The following is a 16856-nucleotide window of genomic DNA, read 5'->3' on the forward strand; positions in this document are numbered from 1 at the left end:
CCCCCCCCTCTTATTCTCTCCCTCTCTCCCCCTCCTCCCCCCTCCTCTCTTCCTCTCCCATCACACTGACATTATATCTACTGTTCATCATGACCCTCTGATCCCCCTCTGAGACCATTCCCTGACTCCAGGGTCAGTAATAAACAGATTAGTGACAGTTCAGTAACAGAGGCTTCATCAACGATCAATAACTGCCACAACTATTTCCCCTGTTATTTATCGCATTTTTCAGATTAAGTCCCACTATAATGGAGCTACAACAGTGGAAACGGTAACACAACCAGGTAGAACTTCACCACCTGACACACTAAAGGAAGAATCTGGTGTTGTTACTGTCCAGTTCTAACTCTGCAGATACACTTATAGAAGATCTTACTCTGGAACAAACAGGAACTCTTGGTTGGTTGTTCAGGTCCAGTTCCAGCCTTTGGTGATGTGCTGTCGTCACCTCCTTCTCTGTCTACGTTCACAGAGAATTTAAACATACATGACATTTCCCAAGCTATTTTTCTGCTAATAAAAACTAAACACGTTGGAGGAAGCTGGGTTCATCTCAGTGCCTTCTTGGGTTTCATTCTGTAATTAATTCAGGTTTGAGCATTAACAAACCTAAATTACAACATCACTGATTATGTCTGTTTTTTTAGTATCTGTCATTTTTTACGTCAACTTTCAATAACTCCATGTTGAACCGTCTGTTCCACCAAATGACTGCTGATAAAAATTTACCGACCAACAGTGGGAACTTTATTTGAATATATTGTACGCATAATAGACAACATTTGGTCAAAAAGTACACCTTTGACATCCACCATGAATGAAGGGAAACGTGTGTGTGTGGGGAGGAGGGGGTGTGGTGCCTTATGGAGCTATAGGGGACAGGAAATAGGTTATTGTTGTGGGGACACTGTCCATGTGGGGACATGTTTCAGTTTGAGTGAGAGGGTATTTCAAAACTTAAAACATTTTTTTATTTTTATATCTGAGTTTACAGTTAGAATTAGAATAAGGGTTAGGCTTATGATTAGTTGTATATTTATCAAAAAGAAGTTTAGGAGTGGATTAGGAATGTCTATAGGATGGTCTCACAAGTTTGTGTGTGTGTGTGTGCGTGTGTGCGTGTATGTACACAGGCCTGTTTACAGTTCTTTAAGTCTTTCATCTAAGTCAGGACAACTGAAATAAATCTAATGTCAAACAGCTACATTTACTCCATATAAACACCCAGGTCTGGTTCCAGTTATTCTGATGCCTTACAGCAGAGATGGAATCCCGATATGTTCCATAACTGATGCACACAGTCAAGCACGGGTTCAAATGCATACATTGATAAATATAACTGTATATTTTTGTACTAGAGTTTTTTCTTTGACTAGATTTGTTCTAGAAAGACTGTAGCAATGCTGTTTTTGACTTGACCTGATTGACCTGCGGCAGAGACGGACTCTGTGTTTCTACAGTCGATCTCTGATGCATGACGACAACATTCATATAAGGCCCAGCAGCACCTTAAAAATATATTTGATTAAAAAAAAGTATTTTTTTATTTTTGGTATGATTGTACGCATTCATTATTTTTTGGCATAAAATATATTGAAATATGAGTCACTCTGAGCCAAAGCACACATGTTATTGAATCAACACAGGCATTAACATGACTACAGAGATTCACTGAAATCTGAATCACAAAAGGCAAAAAAAATAAAAAAATAAACAGAGACGTATTTCTGTTTCTGGGGTTTGTATTTGAAACAGTGTGTGCCTTTTAAAAACATGTTTAAAATTGTGTTAACTTTAAAAGTTTTTAACGACTGGAGTTTAATGCGTAGAAACGGACAAGTCATTTGAAGTCATTTGCCTCTGTCTGTGTACTCAGTCTGAATGTGAAGTTTCCTCCGTGTTTATCATTCGTACATGTTAAAATGACTGAATATAAAAATTCTATCTACTGCTGCTATAGAAGGTCACCCGTTAAGACAACAGACAGCCCCCTTGTGGCAGACCTTAGACATGGCCAACTGGCCAGCTCTACATCAAACCAACACTCTGGGCTACATACTGTGAGCTCAGTGCCACAGCTGAGCACTTATAGCGCCATCTTTCCATATAGACTGTATTTATGGACTACAGGACCATTTGTGTCCAAGGTCAGGGGGCCCATACGTATACCCCTATTGGAAATGACTAAAGAAAAGTGTGATAAAGTCCTACAACAAATTTCTTTGTTTCTGTTAAACAACAGTCCTCAAACTTTATTATTATTATTATTATTATTATTATTATTATTATTATTATTATGAGCGGACACTATATTAAATATAGTAAAATTACTATATAAATATATATAATTATAAAAGAAATATAAATTGGACAAAAGTTCATGTTTCAGTCTGGGGTGTAATTTAAATCTTATTTTAATGTATGTATTAAAATGTCTCCTGTCTTTTGTTTCTTCCATTGATTTGTGAATATATATTTAAGTTAAAAATGTCTCCTGTCTTTCCATTGATTTGTGAATATATATTTAACCGTTTTTCTCCATTTATAAACTAAAAAATAAAGTAATTTAAAAATTCCTACCTTCCGTGGTCCATTAGCAAATAAGTCACTTTCCACTCTTGACACTTCACTCATGTCTCTGCGCCGCCGTGTGTTTACTCCTTTGGTAAGAAATCAAGAGCAACAGGAGTTTAGTGGCTCTGACCATCTGATGCACACAGTGTAAAAAGCCCACACTCGTTGATCGAATCCATATGTCCTGTCGTTGGCACCAAGTCTACACACACAGCTCCCACATACAGGTACCGGTGGGGGGAGGGGGGGAGCAGAAGTTAGACGTTAGAGCTGAACTTCATAACCTCTGTGCTGCGGACCGCCTGCACAACTGAGCTCAGGCAGTGAGTGTGAGTGAGTGTCCGTGCGGCCCTAGTGTCCTCAAACACTGTAACACTGTAACACTGTAACATGAGCTCCATCAACAGCCACCAGTCACGAGACAAAGTCTTGGATCAAAATCAAGGAACACTGACAAAGCACCATAACGGGACTCACCATATTCACACTGACCTAAACTGTTGTTACGTGGATACGGGTATTTGAAGTTATTTTTTAAAATTTAAGACACATTTTTATGATTTTCTATATTGTGGTCCTGACGGCTGAAACATTAGCACAGTGAGGGGCGGGCACCCAACAGCCATTATTTGTGACACAAATAATAATTATATATATATATATATATATATAAGTTTTTTATCTGTTGATTTGTAATTTAGTCAATGTTTTGTATGAATTTCAGTGTTGGATCACCAGTGGATCAGTAGGTATGGGTGAAACAGAGAGAAGACCTTGAAGGTCTTTACATTATACCCAGGACATTTTAAATCACTGACCCCAGTTATATTATTTATGATGAATGCATGAAGATTAGCATACCTGTGTCCAATTCCTAATTTATTTTGTGAAACTGATACATTTTGCTGATTTCTGGAAAACAGTGATGTTTGATAAACACTTTTTTCAGCTTTTGTCCAGTTAGCTTCACATTTGATCGTTAAGTAACGCTACGAATAACTCCAATAGCTTTTTTTTTATTGTGGAGCCTCGGCTTCTACTTGGACATGGAAACATATGAACGATTATTTGATGGGACTGTTTGAGAAGCAGAACAACTGCTTTCATTTACAGAGCATTTATTTTCTGTAGAGTTTCCATGGGACATGTACAGACCAACTGCAGACTGTAGTTTCTTTGCTAACTGTATACTGTACAGAACACTGTAAAAACAAATATGCTAGCCTTTTATGTTTTTTTTAAAGTATTATATTGTGTTTTCTTCTATATCTTAGTTTTTATACCATTGCTTTAAAAGTGTGCTATTATCGGCATCTTGAATCCATTCTTTCCAATACGGTTTGAAAGTTGTGCACGGAGACAGATAAGTAGAAGTGGGACTTTACACTGTCGGGCTCTGCCCAATCAGAAGACTCTGAAAGGTCCTTGTGTTTTCTGTAGTGTTGAAGTGTTCTCTGAAAAGTCCTTCTGTTTTGACAGTCGGGGCCACCGTAGAAAAGTGAGCAATCACTGCCCTCAAGTGGTCAATAAATAATTTCATTTTTATGTCTGCATGTACATTATGTTAGAGATAAATACTGTAGAATATGAACCCCTCACAGAGGTTTTGGTCTTCAGTTCATAGTGTATGAGAGGAATCGCTATGAAATTACCAATAATTATACATTTTATTATGTTCTTTTTTTCCCACAGAGATGAACATCTTGTGCAACTATCCCAGGTTGCCAGTAGATGGCGGAAAAAGAACAGTTTTGAGGAACAGTCCGTGGTTTCAGGAGGTAGGTTAAGTCTGTTACTTTTGGTCTTTTGTGGCAATTAAAGTCATTGGTGTATTTGAAAGCAAATTTTAAAATGTTGTCTATTGACTGCACAAATCAACGTAAGGTGATGCAGTGCAGCGTCCTTACACTGTTTCACTGCAGTAATTCGGCATGTGTGTTATTCTTTAAAAAGAAAAAAAAAACAACATTTTTGACTATTTCATTTTATAACCTTTATTTTTTTTTGGAAATAGAGTAAATGTGTAATTTTTTTTCAATGACAGGTGTGAAGTGAAGGAGGCTATAATGAGTGAAATATTAAAAAAAAAAAAAAACCCAACAGTAACATTTTTCCATCAGCTGTCATTTGTTTAGCAGCAAACATGAACATATGAAAGAGACTTGACTGGAAAATCCAAGCCCAGCTGAGGAAGCTGAACGGTCTCTCACCCTCTTTACTAGGAAAATGGATTTCCTTTCTTTCTGCTCAGTTTGCACAATTGTCTTCAGCTCGGCCCGTGTTAAACTAAGCAGGCCTTCTTTCCCCTGAAGCTGAATTATGCAGAGCTGAGCTAAATCCATTTTACCACACATACATGCACCTGCACACGCTTGCATGCTCAAACGCATGTTTGCAAACAGGTTATAGGCTGCCAAAGACAAAGACAAAGACACCAAATACACATGACTTCATACAGTGTGTATACACACACGCTATGACGAGGCTCTCAATTTAAGAGAATTTTCACTTTTCAGAAACGTTCAGCTCATAAAGGATCAGTAGATTTTCAAAATAAAACGTTTTTTATAATTTGCTCTCTTAGTATTGGAAAAAGAAAAATCTGTTTTTATTTTTGAGATAAAAATATATTAATAGAATCATCTCTTAGCTGGTCCATTTCTCTGTAGAACTATTTTTTAATTATATTACACGATAAAATATGACCTGTTTTCGCTTTGATTGACCAATATACATGGAAAAAGAAAAATCTGTTTTTATTTTGAAAAATTGCAGTATTATCTCGGAACAAAGAAATTGAATGGAATTTAAAAGAATCATTAATTAGTCTAATTAAAATGAATAATTATTAATTCTTTCACTAAGGCCTGGTACTAAATGACCCAGAGACCAGTACTGGTCTGCGGACCAGTGGTTGGGGATCGCTACACTATACCCGTTTATATTGTAAGAAGACTGATGTTGTATGTACTGTATACATCAACTTACAGATTTGTGAGGATGTCACAGCCACAGGTGTATGAGTGATGTCAGAGTGATGTCAGAGTGATGTCAGAGTGATGTCAGAGTGATGTCAGAGTGATGTCAGAGTGGTCAGAGTTGATGTCAGAGTGATGTCAGAGTGATGTCAGAGTGATTGGCTCATGACCATGTGAGGCTGCAGCTTGATGTCTGTCATGTTCGTTGGTCTTTGTCTGTCAGCAGTGGTTCAGATGTCGGTGAACTGAAGACAGGAACCATGTGAATGAAACAGTTACAGTAGTTGAATAAAGGAGTTAGATCAGACATGGGGAAACTATGGCCCAGGGGCCGGATACGGCTCGTTTGGTTCCTTAATCTGCCCCATCATACTTGTCTTAATTATCTTATTGATTTCTATCCTTATACTTGCCCACGCCTGAGTTAGATCATTACCAATGGATTGATCTGATCATACAGACCCTAGAAAATGATCCTGGAGGAGATAGAGAGAAATAACAGCAGGTGGATGTTTGTGTTTTGACTAATCCAAATGATTCATTAATATAGACAAATGTCAAGAAAAAATGCAAATGTAAAACTGAAAGGTTAGCTTCATTCAACTCGACGCTGGCTGGTAGATCCTGGCCGTAGTTGATTCCAGAACTTCAGTGAAGCCCTTGTCCTAATCAGTATTAATCAGTCCACAGTCTCTCACAGTCTATTTGACAATCAGTCAGCTTGTCAGTCGTAGACTTATTTACTGCCCTGTGCTCAGTGAGGCTGCTCTGACACAAGCTGAGTCTCTGACCTGAACTTGAAGTCTCTGCAAACACACGCTGTGCGTCGAGACGGTATTTTGAGCCTGAGATTGAGACACTGCGGTCTGTGTGAATAGTAACATATGTATTGACTGTGAATTACAGTAAATGTAAGTGAATGGATGGTGGAATTATTATTATGATATACAGGACTATTTAAGTAGTCAATCTGCCTATGTTTGAAATTGACATACAAATTTAAATTTGTGATCTGAGTTTTTTTTCTAATTTATCACAATTCACAGCTTCATCCCGACTGTCACAGTAATGTTTGTGATATTTATTTACTTATAAATGGCGGTAATTTTACCTAGACACAAACACAAGCCATGGACATAGAAGAATATTATATAGAATATTATGAATATTACCATATGTGATTGTAAATACTTTTTAGGTCTTTAGTAAGATAAACATTCATCTTAAAAAACATTGACAAACTATTATATTTGTTCAGATTTTTTAAACCTACAGAGTCAGATGTTCAGCCCCTGCTCGTCTGTTTACCCTAATACTGTGTTCTCTCTGTCACCTGTAGCTCCACCGATGCTTCGCTAACTCGATAAAATGCATTTCCTCGCACACCACATTTGCAGATGTGAGTGGCAACGGCCTGTTTGGATGATCTCAGTGGCTAAGTGGACCTCAAATACGATGGAGTCTGCTTCACTAAAAGGTAACATACATATTTACCTCTGTGGGACTTGACAGGTGAACGCTGATTTGATGGATCCTAATGAAGCACAGCGTCATCAATGGCACTTAAATGTCCTCAGCAGTTCTCTGAACTAAATGGAAGGTCACAGGATCTCAAGTGGCTGCGTCATTTAAAATTCACTCAGACAAATAACATCCCTCTCAAACACTGCACTAAAGAGGCCGGAAATGTTTCTAATGAGAGTTCAATAGAAACGTATGCAAAAATGGATCTAGCTGGAAATAGGTTGCATAATGAAAAGTGTGCTTTGATTCAAAATAAACTATATGTCACTGATATCTGTGGCTGTGGTGCCTGAAAGTGCTCCATTAGCTTTAGTGGAAAACACTGTGGCCTTGTGAATATTTAAGTCTGGACTCTATACTGGGAACTGAGCAGGTACATATACACAAATGATGTGTGTACGTTAGAACTGTTTTTATTGGTAAGGCTACAATTTTGAGAGATTTGATTCAGGCTAATATAATGTTTTATTTATGTAAATAAAAAAATAAACACTGGCTTTAAGTATTTTTCTGCCTGGTGTCCTCACTCTGCTTTGGGTTAAGCTCTCTCACTCTCTCTCTCTCTCACACACGTGCGCACAAATAGATAAGCAGAAAATTCAGTTTTTTTATTATCATTTTTTATTATTTTTCCGCAACTGTACGACAGGTGGGGGGGGGGACGGGGGACGGAGTACTTTTCATGAAAAAAATGACATGACATTGAGCCTTGTGATTGGCTGTTTCTAAATTACGAGAATAGATAAAATACGAGTTAAAAGTTGCGATCCATCAAATCAATCGATCAATAACAGTTGACCGTTAACACAGAAGACAAGAAGTTCTGCCCAAGTGATGTGTCAAGAGAACTCGGTCAAAGACTCTGTCACAGAACTGTTAGTTCTTAGTACGTGTGTCACTGAGCCAGTCCATCCTTGCCTCTCGTCACGACCCCGCAGTTGGTTGGCTGAGGCAGGCTGAGTGTGGATTGGGTTAGGAGGTGGGGGGAGATGGGGTGGGGGTGTGGGGGGGACTGTGTCAGTCAACAGTGTGGGACAGAAACACTGTCACTGCGGTCATTCTTCTCCTCAACTTGTTCCTATAAAGAGCAGAGCAGTGGCGAACCGAGACTTTTCCTCAGCAGCAGGTGTTCACCTCACACACACACTAACACACGGACACTCTCTGTCTCTCTTTCTCTCTCTCTCTCTCTCACACACACACACACGCACACACACGTGTAGTAATGCGCGTCATGGAGCGCACTTTCCGAGAGCAGCTGCTGCTGCTGCTGCTGTGCGTGTCGGTCCTCAGGGGAGACTGCAGGTACATTGAGGTAAGTGTCGGGTCAGTGGGAGGCTGCACTTCCACACCTTATTGTTCCACATTAAAGTCACGGCTCTCTGTCTTTTCTCCCTGTGCAGAACAACGACGTCTCCAGAGATGACTTTTATTCCATTTTTAATTCGGAACTCAAGAGAGAAATACCTGCGGACTTCCTGTATCGCAGACCTTTACGTAAGTACTCAAAGTAATCACAGTAATAACAGCAGCTCGTGTTCGACCATGATAATAATCACAGTGAGATGAAAAAAATATTAATAGTATCATCTCTTAGCTGCTCCATTTCTCTGTAGAACTATTTTTTAATTATATTACACGATAAAATATGACCTGTTTTCGCTTTGATTGACCAATATACATGTAAATATACATACCACATGTATATGTGTTTACTCACTAATCTGGTACAGCTTGAAGAAGTTTTATATTCAATATTTCCAAATCCTTCTATCAATTCATTTATTCATTTTTTTACAATCACAGATGATTATGTTCCATCACAGACATATATGCTGTTATTCACAGTACAGTTCACGCAACAATGTTCTATCTCTATTTTCAAACCGAAAATATTAAGAAGAATACAATTAACATTAAAACCATATATATAAATATATATATAAACATGTATATAAATATATATGTAATTTTAAGAAATTATTTAAAAAAAATTAAATGTTGAGTCTATATTTATTGCAATATACAATCAATTTTAGTAGTAGAATTGTATGAAGTAAATATACTGCTATATACTGTGTACACATGCATACATACACACACAAACACTATGTGTATATATACATATATTCAATAGAAGTAATAAGATTGTGCAAAGTGAGATGTATATATTGTATATACATATATACAAACACACATCATGTTTTTGACCATATATATATCTATCACATACATGATTATATGATCACATTTGACAGCTTCAATATATAAATACAGTATATCACTGTATATACCTTGGCTGCCAAATGTTCTCATATAATTACATATGTCTAATATACCAACACCCATACATATGTATGTATGTATGTTTGTGTGTAAATGTGACATGCACCATGGTTTGCTGACATCGTACATGTGTTTGAACGCGTGCCTCAGGTTGTCTGGACATGATTGCAGTGGACGGTCAGTTCACCTTCACCACGGAGCGTCCTCAGCTCAGCTGTGCTGCCTTCCTGTCAGCAGAGCCCACTGAAGTGATCAGTGTACATTTGGAGGACGTGGACATCGACTGCAGGGGCGGTGACTTCATCACGGTAAAAAAACCAACAGAATGCCCTTTTAGCACGATGGTAAAATAAACAGATACTAAATGTTGATTAAATAAAGGTACAAATAAACTCACTCTCTGCCCTCCACCACTATTTTTCAATCCGATGTGTCATAACCTATTATGATGGACCAAACATCCTTACCCTGTGTCTACACTTGTCCCGTCGAGGTGTTTGATGGCTGGGTGCTGAAAGGGGAGAAGTTCCCCAGCCTCCAGGACCATCCACTGCCAGTGCATGAGCGTTACGTGGATTACTGCGACTCAGGAGCAACGAAACGAAGCGTGCGCTCATCTCAGAATGTGGCCATGGTCTTCTTCCGCATTTACAATCCTGGCAGCAGCTTCACGTTGACGGTCCAGAGGCAGATAAACCCATTCCGTAAGTAGATTGAGGATTGGGAAGAAAAAAAATTAAAGTAACAGTTACTTTATCTTTGTAGCACTTTTGAAGTGGTGTAGTATGATCTAATTTGGTCAAAACAACTCAACAGTGTTGTTCAACATGACACAAGGTTCAACATGACCTTAGATATTGGTTGACGTCCATTCCTAAAATAATTGTGACGACAGAGCCGATTCTTTCAGAGTTTGAAGTATAGGTCTGATCTGATTGTCAATCATCTGTTGACACTCTGCTTCTTATGTCTGTATTTGTCTTTGTCCAGCCTGCAATGTCATTTCCCAGTCACCAGAGGGCAGTTACACTATGGTGGTGCCGCAGCAGCAGAGGAACTGCAGCTTCTCCATCATATACCCGGTGGAGGTCGACATCTCCGAGTTCAGCATGGGTCACAACAACCACTTCCATAAGGTGAGTAAACTCTCTGGGTGCAATTTCTCTTTAAAACATGTTTCTCAACCAGGGGTCCGTAGTCCATTATGGGTACATAACAGCATGACGGTGGGTACATGTGATATTTTTTTATATCTCCAAGTTTAAATGCTGAACCAAAAAAGTAAAAGAGAAAATCACCACAGAGAGATTTTTGATTGAAGATGTGTTGTTCCAGTGATTATCAATTCAAAATTATTTTTATTGATTGTACATATTTTTTATTTTTATATGGCTTTTTGTCTTCACTTGGAGTTTGAACTAAAAACCACCAAATGATTTTTATGCTTCTCCTTGATCTGCATAAATAAAACAGATTGAGACTCCAAAATGATGATAACAGTCTTCTAATGTGTCCATGTTTGCAGAGGTTTGTGCCAGGATGTGCAGAAACAGGGGATTTTGTGCAGTTGCTGGGAGGAAGCAGCATGGACACGTCCAAGCTGCTGCCCATCACTGACTTCTGCACTTCCTTCACTGGAGCCAGTGAGTCAACAACACACACACACTCATTCACTTTTCTTCCTCACTCTGCATAACAGTTGTTGGTTAAATCCCCTCTGTCTGTCCGTGTCTGTCCGTGTCTGTCCGTGTCTGTCCCTGCCCCCCCGCAGCTCTCATTAAAATGGGTTGTGACAACACGGTGGTGAGGATGGTGTCCAGTGGGAGGTTTGTCAACCGTGTGTCTTTCAGCTACCGACTACTGGACAGTCAGGAGCTACAGATCATCAAACAGAACAATGTGGAGGATTTCTGCTTCAACACCTGATCCCAGCAGGACGACCATGTGACGTGTAACAAAAGGTGCAGGTGGAATTTTTTTAAACTAAATTCAGCAGTCACACATGTTTCTCTGAACTACTCCCGTAACTGAAGTCCAAAGATGATGAAGTGTTTGGAAAACTGAAGAAAAAAAAAAAAAAAAAATCTGTAACAGTCAAACTCGATTGTTCATTATCTTTATCTGTATTTTTTTCAAACAAATACTTCAATTCCATTTCTTTCAGTTGAAGTGTTATTTATATTTTGAGTAATATTTGGTCTTTGTAAATTTATATTTACATTTTATTCTGGTTCTGAAAATAAAAAGTGCAAATATAAATTTTCCATATTGATTAGTTGTTTGATGGAAACATTATTAGTTACTATTATTATTATTTTATTATCATTATTATTATTAGAGTAATTAAAACATGTTTTTATTATTTAATGCTGATTAAGTTCAATTTGTATAAAGCTTTTTGTAATAAAATATACTGCATGACAAAGCATTCAACTGTAGCTGTGCTTTTGTCCAACCATCCATCCATCCAACCATCCATCCATCCAACCATCCATCCATTCATTGGGTAAAGTTAAGAGCTTCAAAACATTCAGTACCGTGAATGTGGATTGATCATTTCTTGTGAAAAAATACACATAAAAGCAGAAAACAAAATAGCAGGAAGGAAAAAGGGGAATCAGGAAAATGAAAAAAGAGGAAGTAGTTGTAGTGGAGGAAGAAGAAGGCCAACCTGCAAAGAAAAGAACATTGGATAAAGAACAGATGAAAGTAGCACGCCATCAAACTTGTTTCATTTTTATTAGTCGTTACTGAAACTTTATAAAACTGTAGTTGTAGAAGTTAAAGTCTGATCAAAACTGTTTTAGACGATATATTCTAAATTAGATTTAATCAAATGAAATGCATTGTGATTTCATATTCTCTCTGGGTAGAGGAACAACATTAAATTATTTTTTTTATTACTTTAGTTAAATAGTGCATCCTGATTAGTTTTGTTTAGTTTCCTTCTTAGAAATGAAGGTTATTCACTACATCTTTGATGTTTTTGATGATGAAGTCCAGGAAATTTCCACTGACTCTAAATGCTGCTCCATCAATTTTTCTCGAAGTAAAATTTTATTCTCCAATATGTAGTGGTTTAAATAATGTTAGTACAGTATATCTTGAAATACGAGTGTCCCAACATACAAGTATTCCGAGATACGAGCCATACACTATATATTTTTGTGTGTATGTCTCTAGAGCAATTCAAACATGTTTTTTAGAGTTTTTTAGAGGGCTGGAATGGATTAATTTTATTTTCTGTTTTTTCTTATAGGAAAAAATTATTTGAGATACGAGCACCTTGAGTTACGAGCTCGGTCCTGGAACGGATTATGCTCGTATCTTGAGGTATTACTCTACCATGTTTTACTCATATTACTCATTGCGACAACATTAGCATCATTAGTCACATGACCTAGCTGTCCAATCAACACATAGTCTCTTTGAGACCAAAGAGAAACGAATCTGAACGTCACAAATGACTCAGCAAATTGAACACCCTTAAAATATTAACGCAGACGTAAAAAATTTAACTGAAAAAAATTCAATAAATATGAACTTCAAATGGTTACATTTAAACCTAACAATGAGAAATAGTGAAATCAAATGTCACCTCCTCTGTAGGGTTTTCCATCCACCGTGTGAATGGTGGAGGGTGTTGGAGGAATAAAGGTCTTTTCAGCACTTCATCATTGGATGGCAATGATGTCACTACTGTAAGAGATAAACTCTGTGGGCTGTGTGTCACCACTGAGACCACAGCAGTGATAGTGGTAAAAATGATGGCTGGAGTGGTTCAAACCAATGAGGCGAGTAGTGATTAAAGGCCTGCAGGTGCGTTATCATGGACGGACAGCTGCAGCGAGAAGAAGGAACAGGAGCAAGAGCATCGCACTGTGTGTGTGTGTCTGTGTGTGTGTGCAATGGGTAACATGGTAACATAACTTAAATGTCATGTGTGAAGTGTACTCTGGCCTGACGGCTGCTGGGATTCGATCCCGCTCTCCCTCCTCTTCCATCCTCCCCTACAACCAAGAAGAGTAAGAATGAACCAAAACCGATGTCAGTACTGGTAAGTTTTCCCAATTCCCTATTGAAATACTCATGCAGTACTTGTACTCAAAATCATATACTGATACTGAAACCTGACACTCCTTCATACACTCAGCCATGTGTCTGTGTTTTCTCATTGCAGTTCAGTGTCTCACTGCTCTGGTGACGACGTGAAGAAAAGTTGAATTACCTGACAACTGTCCCTCGTCATGTGTTTATTATTACATGGAAATACAGTAGTACTACACAGTTGACTACACATGCATATTTTTATATACAGGTATATATTTTTTGAAACACTCACTCACTCACAACACACTTTAGCCATTAATAACAAAAACAGGCCAATACCACTGTTAACTTTTAGCCACTAATAACAAAAACAGGCCAATACCACTGCTCACCCAATGATGTTGACCAGGTGTGATCTACATATGAATCAAAATTCAATCATAGCCAAAGAACATATGTGAACGACAGGGTTATAACATACAGGAAAAAAAATCTTGTTACTTTTGTCAGTGGAAGTATTTGCAGTTTAAAAGTTCTCTAAGACATAAATGAAATGTGCTTTTAACTGCTGCAGCTTTACTTTCCCCAAGTTCACAGCCAGTCCATCCAACAGTCAAACGTCACATTGATTGTTCTATTGTGATGCAGAGGCTGAGAGCTTGATTGTAATAATGACTATTGGATTCCCTTATTACTCAGAAGATCGAAAAAATCAAGTCTGACATTTACGTAAACCCTTACTCAGAAAAAACTCCTCCCAAAAACGATCAATGACACGTCATTGACTGAGTCAGTCCTGAGAGCAACGTACAGAGGAGTTCAATAATGTGACAGCAGAGTGTATCTCTCATTCACATCACAGCTTCACCTTATTATTTTTCAAGTAATATCATCAAGACATACTTGAACAAAACTAAAGATTAGTATTTGACGAAGGTATTGAGCGTCCAGTACCCATGATTTATTCCTTATTCAACTCAAATGAACACATTTGTCTCTATGGATTTTCACAGTTTAAAAATGAGAAAAAAATATATTAAAATATTAATATTAAAATAAAAATAAATTATCCTAAAAAAATTCAACTGGAACAATATATAATTGTCATTATAACAATACTGAGTTTATATGAAGTATTTTACTAGCCTTGAGCTGGAAGTAAAAATGTAGAAAATTGATAATAAGAAGTTTGACTTTCAAAATTTAGTAACTGTAAACCTTCTGTAGGAGACATAACGTTGATTTGTTAGCTTCATGTTGGACATAATAAAGACCTGATTAGTCCTCATTCAGATACTCACAGCCAGAGCTCATATTACTGCAGTACAGGAGAACAGTCTGACCACAGATGCTCGACAGTAAAGTTTATTGTCCACAAACTCACAGACAGATGTTGCTGCTGTTGTTCTTTTGTGAAAAAGCCTAATTATTTTTAACTACTGTCAATGTTGTCATTATTGTGGCTATAATTAGGCAGAAAGCTGATGAACAGCTGTGTGTCCATATAAAAATGAATTCATCAAACAAACCAACCAGCAGATGGACACGACTGGAAATACACAGCAATGTCTGATAATGAACAAAAACTCATTGTAAAAATATTCGTGGTGGACTACCATATACTGCAAACCATTCTTGACACGTTTTACAAGCCACCGTTAAGATGAACAGTAATGAGAAAAATGTATTATTTCTTTAAGTCTTTTCATATTTTTATTGGAAATTTTCCATATTGATAATTCCATCATTTGGATTAGTCGCTGATAGAAACAGAGGTGAAACACAAACATCTTCCTGCTGTTATTTGTCTTTCTGTTTCTGACATATACAGAGTTTTTTTTTTGTCATATTGTGGTATGAATATGGAAATAGTCATGATTAATCACGATTAATCAAATAGAAAATGTCAAATACAATGTTATATGGAACAAAAAGTAATGTTATTACATCACAAGAAGGACTTTTTCATGCTGAGGTTAGTAACGCTAACACTCGTACCTGAACAATTAACTTCATGTTTTTGGACAGTGATGGAAACCGCAGTACCTGGGGGAACCTATTCACACACACAGGAAGAAGATGGAAACTCCATACAGAATGAGCATTCATCTCCACCATAGAGCCAACCAGTGATCTTCTTCCTGTAAGGTAAGAGCACTAACCACTCTTCCACTGTATAGCCTTAACCCCAACCTTTTCTACTGAACTGATCATTTTTCTCCAATTACTAGTTGTAACTTGTAAAAAGGAATCACACATATGAGAACGTTATGATTCCCTGGAGACAGAGGCAATCTCACTATTGATTTTTTCACAGTGAAGACCGATCAGGACGGATATAATACTTGTCACCAGAGACTGGAAGATGACATTCTTCTCTGGTGTCATGTCATCATCCTCCAGAGGGATGTCCACACAAATTTCTGGTGTGGAAAGTCCATCCCAATTATCTGCTGCTCCAAAAAACAAACAAACAAACAAAAAAAACAGTGTTAATTAGTGGATTATTTCAACACCCTGACATCATTTATGCCGAACACTTAAGCAATACATCCACCAGGGGCAGTCCTGAGTGTAGAGTTAATTCACAAATTGATGCCTCAGATGATTTTACCAGTACCAGCTGAACTGCCTCCGCTCTAAAGACAGGTGTAAATGCAAAAATAAATGTGTAAAAAGTGCCAACAAAAAGGAGCCTGCCTGACACTCACTCCAGCAGCCTCTTATTAGACAATTAAATCCCATTGTCCTTTGCATTTTTGTAGACACCGTTTGTCCTTGCAATGATTTTCATCTTGTCCCAGAATATAAGTATTAATCAATATGTTTTCATATTCTTTTTGAAAATGTTATCTTTACTGTATGTTTCTTATCAAAATACAGCATTTAAAAAAATAATATGAATGTTTTAAAAAAATTTTTTTCAAAATGTATGTTTTCTGTATGTTTTTTAACCAAATATAGCATTTAAAAAAATTTTTTGAAATTTTTTTAGAAACTTTTGTTTGAAAATGTTATCTTTTCTGTATGTTTCTTATCAAAATATAGCATTTAGAAAAAAAAAATTAAATGTTTAAAAAAATTGTTTTCAAAAACTTTTTTGGAAAACAATTTTTCAGAAATTATGTTTTCTGCATGTTTCTCATAAAATTAGGGCATTTAGAGAAATTTTTAGGAAATTTTTTTGTATAAAATGTTTTCTCAAAATGTGGACGTTTTGTGTCATTTTTGGTCAAAAAATAAAACATTTTGACAAAAATGTTTGAAAAATTATTTTTAAAAATGTATCTTTTCCTGCATGTTTCTCATAAAATTAGGGCATTTAGAGAACATTTTTTGAAATTTTTTTTTATGAAATGCTTTTTCAAAATGTGGACTTTTTGTGTCATTTTTGGTCAAAAAATCAAACATTTTGACAAAAATGTTTGGAAAATTATTTTTAAA

General features: G+C 37.0%; 1 protein-coding gene across 1 annotated transcript; it reads left to right on the top strand.

Moving 5' to 3' along the window:
• Window positions 1-8088: 8088 nt before the first annotated feature.
• On the top strand, window positions 8089-11812 carry crhbp (corticotropin releasing hormone binding protein). The gene is made up of 7 exons (XM_008325704.3): window positions 8089-8391; window positions 8480-8573; window positions 9513-9670; window positions 9856-10066; window positions 10353-10498; window positions 10888-11005; window positions 11134-11812. The coding sequence occupies exons 1-7, from the start codon at window positions 8302-8304 to the stop codon at window positions 11286-11288; spliced, it is 972 nt and encodes a 323-aa protein (XP_008323926.1). The 5' UTR covers window positions 8089-8301; the 3' UTR covers window positions 11289-11812.
• Window positions 11813-16856: the final 5044 nt, after the last annotated feature.

Source organism: Cynoglossus semilaevis, chromosome 14 (genome assembly GCF_000523025.1).
Source record: "Cynoglossus semilaevis isolate Cse_v1.0 chromosome 14, Cse_v1.0, whole genome shotgun sequence".
Lineage (NCBI taxonomy): Eukaryota > Metazoa > Chordata > Actinopteri > Pleuronectiformes > Cynoglossidae > Cynoglossus > Cynoglossus semilaevis.